Source organism: Trichoplusia ni, chromosome 13, assembly GCF_003590095.1.
Source record: "Trichoplusia ni isolate ovarian cell line Hi5 chromosome 13, tn1, whole genome shotgun sequence".
Lineage (NCBI taxonomy): Eukaryota > Metazoa > Arthropoda > Insecta > Lepidoptera > Noctuidae > Trichoplusia > Trichoplusia ni.
Window position 1 is genome coordinate 10,020,407 of NC_039490.1, and position 15,569 is coordinate 10,035,975.

The 15,569-nt window shown below is 34.0% G+C and overlaps 2 protein-coding genes across 3 annotated transcripts; one reads left to right on the top strand and one right to left on the bottom strand.

Moving 5' to 3' along the window:
- Positions 1 to 1,911: 1,911 nt before the first annotated feature.
- Positions 1,912 to 14,722, top strand: LOC113499969 (peritrophin-1-like). 2 transcript variants are annotated; one of them, XM_026880596.1, is made up of 6 exons: positions 1,912 to 1,970; positions 11,893 to 12,008; positions 12,372 to 12,485; positions 12,923 to 13,052; positions 13,483 to 13,585; positions 14,095 to 14,722. In XM_026880596.1, the coding sequence occupies exons 1-6, from the start codon at positions 1,964 to 1,966 to the stop codon at positions 14,264 to 14,266; spliced, it is 642 nt and encodes a 213-aa protein (XP_026736397.1). In that variant the 5' UTR covers positions 1,912 to 1,963; the 3' UTR covers positions 14,267 to 14,722. The 2 variants fall into 2 exon arrangements, with proteins under 2 accessions (XP_026736397.1, XP_026736396.1); XM_026880595.1 differs by lacking the exon at positions 1,912 to 1,970 and adding an exon at positions 9,215 to 9,251.
- On the bottom strand, positions 5,828 to 7,724 carry LOC113499968 (NFATC2-interacting protein-like). The gene is made up of 2 exons (XM_026880594.1): positions 6,253 to 7,724; positions 5,828 to 5,915 (listed from the first exon to the last, which is right to left on the bottom strand). Exons 1-2 carry the CDS (start codon positions 7,385 to 7,387, stop codon positions 5,848 to 5,850), a joined length of 1,203 nt encoding a protein of 400 aa, XP_026736395.1. The 5' UTR covers positions 7,388 to 7,724; the 3' UTR covers positions 5,828 to 5,847.
- Positions 14,723 to 15,569: the final 847 nt, after the last annotated feature.

Genomic DNA, 15,569 nt, shown 5'->3' on the forward strand with positions numbered 1-15,569 from the left:
GTATTATCCAAAATGAGAATTAATCTTATTTAGATTATTACATATTATGATAAGAGACTATTTCGGCGAAGTCGGTAACGAATACTTCAGGGAATACGTTATAGACCTGACTAGAGATTTATTAATGTATTAAAACTCCAATTGTTAGACTGGCATATTGCTCTAGTGGTTAGTCCTGACTGCTATACCGAAGCTCGTGGGTTCGATTCCCACCCGGGAAAAATGTTTGTGTGAGGATGATCATTTGTTCTGTGTCTAGGTGTAATGTATCTATAATATGTATGTATCTAGAAATGTATAAGTTAAGTTATAAGAGGAGCTCGTGGCTAAGCCATAACTGCATAAGTGAATCGATCACAGGTTAAGCTACGCTTGACGCGGTAGGTCCGTAGACCATCTTTGTCATAACGAGGTCCTGCATGTTTGGGAAGGCAGGTTAAATTATGGGTGCCGGCTGTTTTTATAGGTAGAAGCTAGAAAGTCTGACAACCAGTCTAACTAAGAGGTATCGTGGTGCCCAGGTTACTGGGTTGATGAGGTCAGAGAGGCAGTCGCTCTGTAAAACACTGGTACTTAGCTGACCCCAACATAGTTGGGAAACGTCTAGAATGATGATGATCTAGAAATATATATAAGTATGTTAATCAGTTGTCTAGTAGGTACTTATAATGCAAGCCCTGCTTCGTGTATCTCTTTATCTCTATTATTTGTTAAAGTGTTTAGGAAACACTTAAACAAACAAAATCTTCACTTATATCAGAGATTCAATTAAACATACACAATGCATTACTGTTATAAACAAATAAATTGATTGATCTTCTGATTATTTTAACTGTGTATGAAATAAAGATTAAAGAAAATGTCATTTGAATGTCATTGGTACTTTCAATGCGGCTTTTGACCTGCAGATGTTCAAGGTTCAGGTTTCAATTCTATTTTTTTATCTGGACCACTTATTGCCAGGCCCGTAGACCTCTCCCACATCGCCACAAAGTATGACTGAAGTCTGAAATTTAGAGCCTTCCACCTCAGATGGTAATATTATTGCTTAATTGTAATTGCGTAATTGTCTACGCCCTGCACTGTGACTGCGCTGTCAAACGACACCTACAAAAAATTTACAGAGGTTTTTTGAGGTCTCTGGGAAATCATCACTTTTGGACTTTTCCGAAATTCATTCAAATTAGGAACAACAGAAATACGAATGTCCATCGACCAACTCAATTCAACCTCAACTTCTACACTCCCGACTGTATTTAGTTGACGGCTTTCCAAATTCTCAAGTATTACCATACAACGGGTAGAAATAGTTTACAAGGGGTTTATTTATGGCTTAAAAGAGGGAATCTTTTAGCTTAAAGCTATAGTAGGCCTTTTGCTTTAATTACATGTATAGGTAGTTTACATAATAATATCTGTAAACACAATAAACTAATGAAGTACAGTTCCATTCTAGAAAAATCATGGATTATTCTAAATACCACACATGAGTCATATAGGTTTCCATTATTGTCTACCTACCCCAACGCGTAAAACTTTAAGTAAACAAGAAAATTTTCCCTTAAAAATAAATAAAAAGCTAATGACTCCTTATCAAACAATAATGCGCTATCGTTTGATAATAAAAACAAATAATTAATCTTTTTCCGACAAAAACGTTTTCTTCTTCCGCCATTTTGTTATCTTTGCAAATGTTAATGCGGTTTTATGTTCCTTATTATTCATACATAAGGTATAAAATCGTTTGATTTTTGTATCTTTTTAAGGGAAATAATTTTGTATTGATTCGTAAGTAAAATTCTATAAGAGTTGTAGATTAAGCTTGTATTAATAGACAGTTATACGCAGCTTCGTCTGTTTACAAACCTGTCCGGTGCCAACATAACAGTGAATTAAAAAAAAGTGCTTATTTTTTTTTAAGTTTTTTTTCTGTGCTACCATAATTAATATTCAAATTAACAAAATGTTCGGTGAGTTGAGTGATTTTTTTATATATCTATATTTTAATAATCAATCATGGCTATGATTTTTTTTATAAAATTGTGGAGGTACATCATTTATAAATGAAATCTGATCAAATGGCGACATGCTGTGTTTAATTAATTAAATAATATAAATAAACAAATTATATTATTTCAATAATCAGTGAGTGTTCAAAATTAATTGATTATATATTAAAATATTTTATTACTTTAGCAGGGCTTCTTGCATATATTTTTCATGTGATTATTTGACATTCTTTGCTTACTATTAATTATAAGCTTATTAAAAGCACAAATACCAATTGTGCTTTCTTTGAAAAGTGCCTAGTATGAAGAAAAAAATACTATCTTAGCTAAATTACTTCAGTGAAATTTTTGTAAAATTTCGTAAGCACAATGGATGAAAGTTCAGACTATTGAAAACTGCTGCCTATAATGCCTGATAAGCAATTTCATGACTATTTTCATTATGTATTCTAATACATAACCTAAGGAAATATTTTACCGGCTTGTTACAATTTTTGTTGGTTTTAAATAGATGATAACCTCTTTACACCCAAACGGGTGAACCTCGATAAAATTTGGTATGGCGGTAGCTAACATATAGGCTAATTTTTATTATTTACTTAGTATTAGAGTTACATGTTAAAACATTTAATATGTTAAAATTTCCAACAAAAGTAGGTATCTAAGAACATAGTGTATCTTTTTTAACCTATTTCAACACTAAAGGACAAAACACGTAATAGTACGGCCTCCGTTTCGTTTTTAGGTTAAAATATGGTAGAAGAAGAATTGTTGAACAAGAACAAAATAATAGGAAACAAAATATCCAAGTCTCAAAGAGTTTCGTAGCAAGCATTCGGACGCTACAAACCGAGGGTACCTATAGGAGATTAGCGATATTGGCTGAATGGTGCAAGAACTGTTCGATATTTCAAAGCATTAATAAAAAAAAGAAATATTTGTAGATTTGTTAGGTACGTTGGCTGGAAAATTACTCGCAGTTGAATCGAAAATTAAATACCTAAAATTCGGTATTTAAGAAATCATTGAGCATTATAATTTAGTAAGCATTCCAACTCGACTTAGATAAAAACGAAAAAAAAATCAAACTGTACAAAAAACTTGTAAGAAATTTAGTAAATTCATGCAAATTACTCATTATTTTTAAAAAGGCTATCAAACCTTATTAGAACCTCTTTCATGAAACCGACTAATAAATGATTAGAATCTTTAAACTTTATCAATTACTGAGTGGACATCATAATGACGTGTTATCATAACGATTAAGATCTTTCTTTATGTTTTAATAGCGTAATAATTTTAAATACGTAAGTTATTGGCGTAATATGCACGTTTAGAATAGTACCCACCTGAAATAGACCAGATAATTTCAAATTGCATTAAAACCTAAAACTAACGGAAAACAACATTATGACAATAACATTCCTTTTTTCGACATTTTTATAGACTCACTTTCTTGTTAGTTAGTTTGTCGATCCGGTTGGATTTTTGCAACTCAATTTTAAGGCACTTCTCGATAAGTTAGCAGGCTGAAATTTTCAGGGTAGCTTCAAACCCGATGATGACAATACAATTTACAGCGAAAAAAGGCAGGACCGATTTTCAAAAAAAATATGAGTGAGAGATGACCCTTTTTAAAAAAGGGGGTTTTTAGATTTTTCAACTCTACAATTTAAAAGTGACGTGACGTTTACTCGTCAACTAAACCATTTTTTTTTCTTTTTAAAAACGACTTCCTACACACTAAAGCATTAAATCATTGTGTCGCGGAGTTTTAGAAACAATCAAGTCACATGCGCAAAAACACCCAGACTCAGGACAAGCGTTCGTGGAGATATGTGTAGTGGTGACCTCATTCATTCCGCTACCCGCGGGCCCCAATTCCGATATTTACAATTGCCAATGATTGAATGGAAATTGGATCAAATTTGACGCTAAATTTACTTTCTTAAGTATTTTGCCAACATAAAGTTTAAATTCATTCAATAAATAGCGGAACTGGTCCCCGAAGTAAAGTAGTAAAAAATTAAAATTTTGCAAACTTAAAAATAGAATCTTATTTTCTTTGCAAAATGGACTAATCTTCACCTTTAACAGTTGTTACGGGTAGACAAAAGCTAGAAAGTCTGAAAACCAGTCTAAGGGGTATCGTGTTGCCCAGGTGACTGGGTTGAGGAGGTCTGATAGGCAGTCGCTCCTTGTAAAACACTGGTACTTAGATGAATCCGGTTGAACTGGAAGCCGACCCCAGCATAGTCGAGAATAGGCTAGGACGATGATGAACAATGCCCACACATTAATTTACATAATTTTATCTAGTTATTACTTAAAGCCGACATTAGGATGTCAGGGATTAGTAATCATTAGAAAAATGTATTTGCTAAGTACGGTATTAAATTAAATCCTAATGGCTTTTAGTGATATAATAAAGTATCACGCGGCGACGTCATCAATTCTATGAATAATTTAATCTATCTAGGATTAATAGTTAAAAATTATCGGACATTCGTGCAAGATAATGGTGTGGTAAATATGTAAAGAAGATACAAGATATCTATAGACCTGTATATAAAAAAAAAGGTTTGCAATGTTTAAATATTTCGATCTAACGTACTTATCTAATTTAAAATAATTTATTTAAACGAACAATTTTATTTACCTTTGACATTATAAGATTAGTCAAAAATATATTTTCCGGGGAATATTACTTGATTTTAAAACTAATACATAGATTTTAATAGGTAGACGTTTTCGTTATTTTTAAAGCGGGCATACCCTAGTACATTTTCTTTTTAATTTCTTGATTTAGTATAATTATAAGAAATATAATACGCAAAGAATACTATAAAACCCTGACATTCAATTTCTAGAAACGAATATCATTAATAAATAGATGATAAAAATAGATAAGTATTAATAAGTTTATACCTCTGCCGCCTTTTTTAATCATAATCCCCACAGATAAAATATGTCTGCCGCGTAAATGTTTCATTGATCGGTTTGGTTCGTTCACCTAATAAAATAACAATGCTATTTATAAAATAAATTATTGTATCTAGGGGACTTGTATTTGACCTACAAACATAGGTACATCAATTTTAAGGTTAAGGGTTTTAACTGCGTAATAATAATGGTTAAAATTACGCGGCAAGAAAGTCCAGTTACTTTAAAAAAATATGTATCACAACGCGTCATAAATATTGTCTAGTCCAATGATAGTTCGATGTACCAAATCACTATGAATAACGTATTGCGGCCGTTGACCGCCTAGCCTAGATTCTAGAACAAGCATTTGTTTGTTCCACGAATGCTTGTTTTGAGACTGGGCGTCGTGAACTATTTTGGAAGATATGACAAAACATTGGTAACTCTCCGTGCGATACAATGTCCTTACAGGAACCGTTTTACAAAAGAAAAATATACCTACACGAGGTTATCCTGACAACTGGTTTGCGTATTATTTCTGTAAGATCCGATAATATGATTGTTCCATTTACCTAGCGTAAAAGCTAATTTGGCCAATGCGAGTATACCGCATAAGTTGCAATACATTGCCGGCAGTGATACATCGCTTTTGACACTAGAGCTGTGCGGCCACGCAATGTATTGTAATTTTGAGATATTCTCGTCGCGTCTAATGTTCTTTTTACACAACTTATATTGAAGCGATTCATCTCATAAATTAAATATTGTCTCAATACCTAGATTCTGACTCTGCTTTACTTTCAGTAGTCTTTTTCACACGATTAGTGCCGCTCGCAAATATGAGATGAATTCATTATATTAATATTATAATTTAAATTTAAATAAAAGAGATATTTGTTTAAATAATTTAATATCAGCTACCTATTTTAACATCTATACATTCGCCATCTTCCAAACCTAGTTCCTGAGGTGTGCTTTTACCTGAAACGAAATTAAAAAAATAATTAAATGAGATATTTAAAAAAAATAGTTTACACAACTGAGTAAAAAAATAACAATGGAAATATTGCACATGGGTGCTGCTTATTTCATATTATTTCATAAAAAATCAGTCTCTCACAAGTAGAAATGATTGATATTTTTGTTGATGTCAGTCAATTTTGGCATCTTATGACAAAATCTTACAGATTATAAATATTTTATTGTGGTCTTCTTATATGGTGTTATGCCAGTTACTGTCACCAGTAACAATTGCTATACTTTATTTACTGTGCTAGAATCTATTAAAAAAAAAAAAGAAAATATACATAAAACCTACTTGTCAACAAATCTCCATCAAAATAAAATTTTAGTCTCTGTAAGGGAACCTCCAAATGCTCTGCACATTTACTCATGGCTCTTAGTAAATTCTCGTTTGGCGGTATTGAGGTTTCAAATGGTTTCTTGGTATTCTGACATTGGAATTTAACCCTTAATCCGTTACCTATAGAATGTGTGCTCTTTTTGTCTTTCACGAGTTCTGTGACATTCCTATTAACAATACCACCATCTATAAACTTAGCGATACTGTAATCTATAGATTCTGGTGAGTCATCAATCTTTAAAATCTTATCATTGTACATGAACAACAGTTTGTTGTGACTAACCCCTTCTTTTTCAGCAAAATATTGGAATATTTGTGTGAATTTCTGATACTTTCTTATTTGAAATTTGACAACATCTAAACTCTGCCAATAGACTTTCACTGACATTTCTTCGTTATCATCTTCTAAGGGGTCTTGTTCATCAACTATAGTGATATCGTTATTGCCAGAGAATAGCTCTATTTCTTCACATTCATCGGGGTATTCATATGTGTTGCCAACATTGATGATCTGTTGGGAGCTGTTGATTCCTCTACTTCTTCTGCTTGAGGTCCTGCCTCTCGGGGAAGCTCTAGGAGGACGCCCTCTCCCTCTAGCAGAGGCTCTTCCACTTGGCCCCCCCCTGGCGCCTCTGCCTCGCGCTCTAGCGCCTGTACCGCGGCCTCTCGGTGCCGGCAGAGGGCTGTCCTCCACTTCTATTACACTAGTATTAGGTGTATTTACTTTCCTCTTATACGATGACCTAGTTTTCCGAGCTTGTCGCCTATTTACTGTCACTGACTCTTCCGGCTCAAAATCGACATCTGATGATTTTCGTTTTCGCGGGCGACCCCGACCTGATTTTCGTTTGCTATTATCTGCTATGATCGCGTCTAAAGTATATTCTTCATTATCAGTACTAGTTACAGTCAAATTTAGAGAAGAATTATCCTCAATATTGGATTTTGTTGCCGTGTTTTCGACTTCCCAAGTGTCAACCAAAACAATTTCGTCCTCTTTTTCATCTTTTTCTTCGAATTTATTCTTTATCTTTTGCAACTTTTGCGCAATATTTCCGTAACAATCGTCTTCCGAATCTGATGAAGACATAATTAACACACTTTTATATTAAAATAACGTTTCAAAACACAAACACCGATTACTTTCAACTGACAAGTTTATCTTTCTGACGTTGTTTGAAAATCATAGCAGTCAGTGGGGATAGTGTTGTGCCAGGGTCAACATTTATGCGTCACGGCTAAATTTGGTATTTTTACCTAATACTCAATCGATACATTAAAAATATTTTTTAACCTTAGAAAAGATACCGATCCATAGATCATACTTTTAATCACTTAGATGCCTGCTTAGATCATTTATTATTCAGACAAAATCTGTAACGTAGTAAAGAATCAAATGTCTAGTGTGTTTTATTTTACTTTTGTGACCGATATTAATAATAATTATGAATAACAATGCTTATCTATACTTACTAATATATAAAGCTGAAGAGTTTGTTAGTTTGATTGTTTGTTTGTTTAAACGCGCTAATCTCAGGAACTACTGGTTCAAATTGAAAAATTCTTTTTGTGTTCAATAGATCATTCATCGAGGAAGGTTTTAGGCTATAAATCATCACGCTGCAACTAATAGGAGCGAAGATACAATGAAAAATGTGGAAAAAACAGAGTAGATATAAATCACAACTTATATCTTCTAACCACGCGGACGAAGTCGCGGGCAACAGCTAGTTGTATGATAACTTGAAATCACACAAGCTGTAAGTAACAGTTTAAAGGAGAGAGAGCTTAAGAAATCTTCCGCTAAGTAGGTGCCAAGCTAGTAGGAATAGTTTTGTAAAAGTGAACCCACCAATTAACCAAAAATTTATCTCGGTAAACTCACACAAAATGTCGATACTACTTTAAAATAATCCACATGCATGATGCACATCTCTAGATGGTCCTAGTATTCAAATATTCGTTCTGTTTATGCGTCGTAAATTAGTCGTAATATATGTAAAATATATTCTTTTGGCCTCCGAAATGTTTATTTCATAAGTAGCTCGAAATAAGAATTTTATAGTTATACAAAATATATTTTTTCCTGTTATGATCTATTGATTACAAAAAGTAGAGAAAAGACAAATAGTAATTGCGTTTAATTAGCAATAACAGAACGCAGATTTATAATGCGTTCATGGAAATCTGATAAGACGTTGTTTACGTTAAAATCTTTTTGTTGAATCGTCATCATTATTATTGTTTGTGAATGTTAGTATCATGTTTTTTAGTGAAATAATAACGAGTAATTAATTTGATGAATAATAAATCGAACGAAATTCTTCGAATTAAGTTACAAACATGTTTTTGACATGTTTTTAAGATTCAGATGATTTCCGAATCTTAAAAAAGTAAACAATAAACATTGAAATTATTAAATTTATTAACTTCCTGTTGTTACTTACTGTATACTAAATATTTGTAGATTGTTATAGTTGTGTTATAATCACTGTAGGTATGAATAATTAGGATTAACTTAACATAATGAACTATTACATTAATAGTGATCGAATAATTAGGATTATTTTAATATTTAGGTAATGTCTACATTAATTAAGTAGCTGCAATTAAGTTTATTCTTTACGAAATAAAAACTGAATGTTAAAACAGTTTTGCACAATAAGTTATCGTAGCAAGTGCCGGAAGAATTATAAAAGTTCTCGGAAGAAAAATAATGTGATTATAATGTAGATACTCAGTAAAAAACTTTGACGGGTAACGTGTACCGTTGTTGCTAAAAAATAAGGCCTTTTTACCTAAGTTAAAGTGTATAAGTAACATTCAGTATATTTGCCCGTATCTCCTAAACCGATAAACCAATTTTGATTGAACGTTAGACGGATTCGTGGAGTTTAATTTTAAAGGACTCGGAATACCAAACTTGGACATTATGGATATCTATTTAGCATCAGGTAAGCTTTTGTGGATAAATGGAATGAAATAAAAAAATTTGAAAGGACCGAAACTTCCATATTTATCTGGTCTAACTTCCCCGGCCTGTTATGTAAGAACCGGAACCTTATGAAGACGGTTTAAATTCAAACTAAAGCACCTTCTAATTAACGAAAATTAAAAAAATGTACGTGTAAGTAATTAATCAACTAGTGCAATGGTTTACTCACGCGTATTTATCGGGACTGCTGGATAAGTTTCATAAACAAAGTAGGGTTAAAAAATAATTGAAGCAATTTCAATAACTTTACAACCGTCAACTATTATTTGGATGTTGACGTCTTTCTGTCTGTGGCAATGTCAAATTCTCTACATATTTATTAATATAGATGTGCCGTGATGCCTCACATGTTGCTGTAGGCTCGCCTGCTTACATATCGAAATATTACCCCCTTACAACCCTTTTTTTTGTTAAAAAGTAGCCTATGTCCTTCCTCAGGCTCTAAACAACCCATGTACCAAGATTCATTGCAATTGGTTCCATAGTTTTGATGTGAAAGCGAAACAGACAAACAGACCGACGGTCAGAGATACTTCCGCATTATTAGTATTAGTATGGAAGTACGGCAATATGGATTAAATAAACTAATGAATAAATTCAATTAAGTACAGAATGTAATTGTAAGTTCTATCCGATTCGTAACGCTTTCTGTGCATTAAAAACTAGCTGTTGGTCCCCGTGGGTAGAAGATATAAGTTATGATTTATACCCGCCCTGTTTCTTTTCACATTTTCCATTGTATCTTCGCTCCTATTAGTCGCAGCGTGATGGTTTATAGCCTAAAGCCTTCCTCGATGAATGGTCTATTCAACACAAAAAGAATTTTTCAATTTGGACCAGTAGTTCCTGAGATTAGCGCGTTCAAACAAACAAACTCCTCAGCTTTATATATTAGTATCGATAATAAGGCTAACAAATGTTTGTCCCATGAAGGGATCGAACCCGCAACCCATCTGTAACAGAGGTCGCTGATGATACATCAACCACTAGGATATCTGACATTTGTCTACAATCAAATATATATTCATGGCCAACCCGGATCAATGACTTTTATAACAACCTACTTTCAATTTTCCTCATTTCGGGCGCCGAAAAAGTATTTACAAATATTTTTTATCTGTGTACAGAATCAATGAAAGATCAAGATTGTATAAACCAATTAATTGATAACAATCTAATGTTTTATTATCTTAGAATCTACAATCTAAGGGAAACATATAAGAATTATGTCTATCCACACGTAATTTAAAAGATAATTGCTTAATTAAGTGTTTTTTTGTGTAAACCATTATTTTTTTATCGGTTTTTGAGATTATCTTTTTGGAATGCGGGGTTTTGGTTTTACTATCGTTGTAATAAAATATGGTTTTTTGAATAAGTATTTCTCGAACCCCAAATTCTGTGAAAACGTACGTTATAATACGGGAGCGGTTTTCACTGAGTTCCGGTTTTTAAATCTTTGTAGTTTCTTGCCGGTTCTTCTCCATAAGAGTGACACTTTCGAACCGCGCAACTAGAGTCATCATTGTAACCGTTTGAAAGTGCCTGGAAAACGACCTACTTGAAATAAAAACTTTTGATTTTGATAAAAAATTAAAGACAATATCTTCAAACGTTTTTTTAAACAACTCCTGCGCCTTGGAATTTAATTTTAGTGTCGGGGGGATATCACAAACATTCAAGTCGCACGCACAAAGACAAGCAAGACTTTATTAATTACCCTGTAATTAATAAAGTCGAAAATACGTTGATGTTTACCGGGGTTCAAACCTACAGCCTTTAATTTGGCAATCAAAACAGCTGGTTAAACGTCAAGAATCGTAATCGTACAAGCATTTTTGTTCTATTCTATTCTTCAGTTATGTGACAACAAGAAAAATACAGACTTAGTTATTGATAATATGTGCTACAGTGATCAATCAACGAAGTACCATTAAATTTTATATTATCGGTTTATCTAAATTGATCTTGAAATACTTCATACAAACCGAATAAACATTAAATGACAATGATTGAACGTTTTATTCGTGATTCATGCTAAGCAACGAATATTAAATGTAGGTAATTTCGGAAAAGACTGCGCTAAGTTGTGAAATTTTTATTTCTTGTTCTGTAAACTAGATAAATATGGTTATTATAATAATGTGGTTTTATATTTAAAACGAAAGAATAACCTAAATAATTGAGTCCCTGTATCGCGGGCGGTTTCACAAACATTCAAGTCACATGCACAAAGACACCCAGACTCAGGACAAGCACGTGGATCACTGAAACGCTTGTCATACTCGGGGATCGATCTCGCGAACAGTGCAGAACTAAACAGTCAACATTAACTTAACCATCATTTTTTTAAGGCTATATCCTTATAGACCCCCGTTTCCTCGGGGGAGGAAATGGGTAGTGTCAGACTCTTACTAACTAAACCTGAACCGCTGTGCTACGTCATCTGCTTTTTTGTGTCGATGTATGTCAATGCGTTGCAATAGAACTTTACCATCCTAACGGCAACCTATGACCGGTTCGGACAAAACTTCGCCTCTTATAACAACCAACACTTCACTCAATAGTTCACTCAAAGTCATTCACTCGTTCAATTCCAGCTTCAATCTTCACCGTCGCTTTGGTGCTGGCAGTCGCCACCGCTGAGGACAAGGCACCTTTCAAGAGCTTCCAAGGAGTTGACCCCAATTCTCTGAGTTGTGATCCCGCGGGACATGTATGTACATCTATTGTTAAATAAATAAATACAAATACAAAGTCTTTATTCGTAGAGCAGGCAGTAGCAGATGCCAGCGGCTTTCTCGTTAAAAATAAAAAGGTTTCCAGGGGATCTAACGGATCTTTCCTTTCGGGTTTATCTAATACTATTTGTGTTTCAAGTTTCGAATTAATCTGTTCAGTAGTTGTTTCCGTAGTAAAAATATTTTTCGAATGATGCTATGTTAAACTATGTTCTGCTCTACTATGCTCATCCCGATGCGAAATGACACATTTGATGATTTCGCATCTAGAAAAAAGAGAACACCAGAAAGTCTTACAGTCAGTATTAACTAACAGCTCCTTTTCTCTTCTGTTCTAGATCTTTCTTCTTCTGCCACACTTTGTCGACTGCTCGAAGTTCTTCTCGTGTGCTCATGGCATAGAAGTTGAGTTCCAGTGTCCAGGAGGAACTATATTTGATTTTGAACAACAGGTAAGTTACTCATCTGATGCTAAATTACATAAAAAGTAATATAATGTAAGGTTCTTTGAAACAATTTAATTAAGAGACATAGTCAGCGTAACAGCTTATAAATGTCCCAAGGTTGGGCACAAGTCATTAAAGAAGGTTTGAGCATTGATCACCACGCTAGCTCTATGCGGGTTGGTGATTGTAGGTACTAGATTCAATATTTTGGAGTCCAGTTTACTCACACTTATTTTTTTCTTCACCTTTCTATCACCAACTATCACGGTTAATCAGTGCTATCTTAGAATCATTAAGACATTACACATCAAGCACCTCTTTGCCTCTGTTGGGATCGAACCTGCACCTTGACCATCCAAATTTCAACATAGAACCGCAAGCCCACCACGCAAGTAAAAATTTACTTCTGAAAGATAGCTAAGAACCTATTCCTCTTCTTCCAGACTTGCAACTGGTCCTGGGCTACCCAGTGTAAGCTCAGGGTGCCCAAAGATGATGAGGAAGAAGGCTCAGGAGATGAGGCTGACGGTCTCATCGGTGCTTTCGTAGACCCCATGGAGTTCCAGGCAGTCGGTAAGTTTGAAGACCAATGTTAATTGACAACAATTAATGATTTAGGATTGCAACACCCATACTATCTTATTGCATGCACGGAACAGCAACGGATACATCTCGATGGCGTGTAATTGGGAAAGCAGCATCGGATGAATATGGGCTGGTGATGATGATGGACGGCAACGTCGCAACTGCTTGTCCTATTGAACCAAGTTGATTGACAGCGATTGACGTAAGCGTGGCATGACGAGCGGCTTACGAGGACAGTAACCAAATATACATACATAGACCTACATATGGACGAGTGGACGGGGTCACCACACCAAACTCTTAGTGCGCGACATGTCACGGGTTCGATCCCCGATATACACGACAAAAGTATATTTGATCCACGATTGCTTGTCCTGAGTATATCATTGTTTTAATTTACATTATCTTTGTCTTACAGACCAGGCAGCCAGCGTGAGACCAGTATCACCAATACTGAGCAGATACAACGGTATCATTAACTGCAACAGAGCTGACGCCGCCTCAAAACTTGTGGCTTACGCGTAAGTATAAAGTTTTGACAGTTGATTTGTTGGTATAGTGGCTAGTGGCCCTGACTGCTATACCGGAGCTTGTGGGTTCGATTCCCAGCCAGGGTAAAATATTTTGTGTTTAGTACGATATGTTTTTTATGTTTGGGTGTTATTTATAAATAAAATATATGTATTTAGAAATATATAAGTACGTTTATCAGATGTCTACTACTAGAACAAGCTTTGTTTTGTTATCGACTATTTTGGAATGTGCTTATATTTAATTCGCTCACTTGACATAAGGACGCTGATTGGATAATAGTCAGAAAATGTCGCACTGCCAATAAAATTCCTCTTAGAAAAAGATTGAGCAATTTTAAACTTCCTTTATTTTAAATGCAATAGATACTATTGCAAGCAAGTACCAATACCTACGTCTTTGTTTCTCCTCTGTCCCTACAACTTCATCACAAACAAATCCATTCATAACACCACAAAATCACCATGATATTTCAATGTAAAACCTCTTTCCTTTCCAGCGGTGACTGCCAGAGATACTGGCGTTGTGTAGCCGGAATCCCTCAGGTCTCCTTCTGCACAGATGGCCTATTCTTCAACGATTTGACCCAACAGTGCGACTTCGAAGCGAACGTCAAATGTAACGTTGTACAAGAAGACGAATTGAAGAGCGAGTTCATTAAATACCAATAGTAACGACCATGGCTTTTTAGGGTTGTTTTTTTGTCGATGGTTTACGGTTTTCGTAAGTTAGTACCGGTTTTTTTCAAGTTCGAGGGTCGATGTTAACGTTTTTTTTTTAAATTACATACGGTTTTTTTATTCTTTGAAAGTTTCGATACATCTCTATTATCTGTCAAAGCTTTTTGTTTTGGTTATAGTGAGGTCTCCGACTTTGATTGTAATATACTCTTACCGGTGATGACGATCAATATTAAGAACCTTACCTTTTCTTACTGCAAAGTCACATAAATGATGCTTATTAAGGGCAAAATGTCCTCAGCATCCTAAGAGCCACTGAACTCCAGTTAGAAAAGCAATAGAAAAACTCTAATAATTTACAATAAATGCCTTATTCATAAATCAAATAATCAGAAATCTGAAAAATACTGAAAGAAACTAATACATTATACCTTTTTTAAACCCCAAGACTTAAAAAACCGATAAACCGTAAATCATCGATAAAAATCAACTAACGGAACAACGATTTTGACTCAGTTTTGAGTATTATTAGTTTAGTATCATTCGGCTATGATAAAGTTTAAAAGTCAGGATAGGCTAGGAAGGGATATAGCTATATAAATATAGCATTTCTTACCGGCTCCGATAGAAATGCAAAAACAAGTCACATTACTCCTTGCTCTAACGCTGACGAATCACTCAAATGTATTGAACACAAAGTCACGTCACTTGTCAAATAGGAATGTCATTTGAATTTAAAATTTTGTCGATCAATTGATTCATAAATGTGACTGCAGTTTAGGCGTTGCTATGATGGTTTTTATACTTTAAAATATGCTTTTGGGGTGCATGTATAATGAAAAAAGTTTTTTCATATTTAGCTGGTCTTTCTATCGTGAATAAATGTAACATCTTAAAAAATATCTGTTTCTCGTGAAGTAGAGAAATGAATAAAATGTTACTTGACAAACATTCAATCGTCACTTAGTTTTGAGTTGCCGTTAATTCTCTGCTTAAGATGTGAAGACGGAAAATTTAAGAGTGACAAGCTCTTAAATTTTCCGTCTTCACAGTCAATTTAAGTGATGTTTAAGTTAAAGTTAGATCTTTTTTTATTATATTTGCGCTCCTCAATTGATAACATATTATTTATAAGTATTTTATTGTATTTTTATAATACCAAAGTAAAAAACGACTAAAAATATAAATGTTTTGTAAATACTTATGACAATAAAAAATGTTACAATATTATTATTTTGTTTCTATTAATTCAAAAATGTTATACCTAATAGCCGAGTGGTTGAGGTTAACACAC

Bases quoted from the DNA above. Each gene is read 5' to 3' on its own strand.
- LOC113499968 (XM_026880594.1), bottom strand. From the start codon at position 7,387: ATGTCTTCATCAGATTCGGAAGACGATTGTTACGGAAATATTGCGCAA. The intron at 5,916-6,252 runs GTAGGTTTTATG...ATTTCGTTTCAG, and splicing joins TGATGGAGATTTGTTGACAA to GTAAAAGCACACCTCAGGAA.
- LOC113499969 (XM_026880595.1), top strand. From the start codon at position 9,230: ATGGATATCTATTTAGCATCAG. The intron at 12,486-12,922 runs GTAAGTTACTCA...CTCTTCTTCCAG, and splicing joins TATTTGATTTTGAACAACAG to ACTTGCAACTGGTCCTGGGC. The intron at 13,586-14,094 runs GTAAGTATAAAG...TTTCCTTTCCAG, and splicing joins TCAAAACTTGTGGCTTACGC to CGGTGACTGCCAGAGATACT.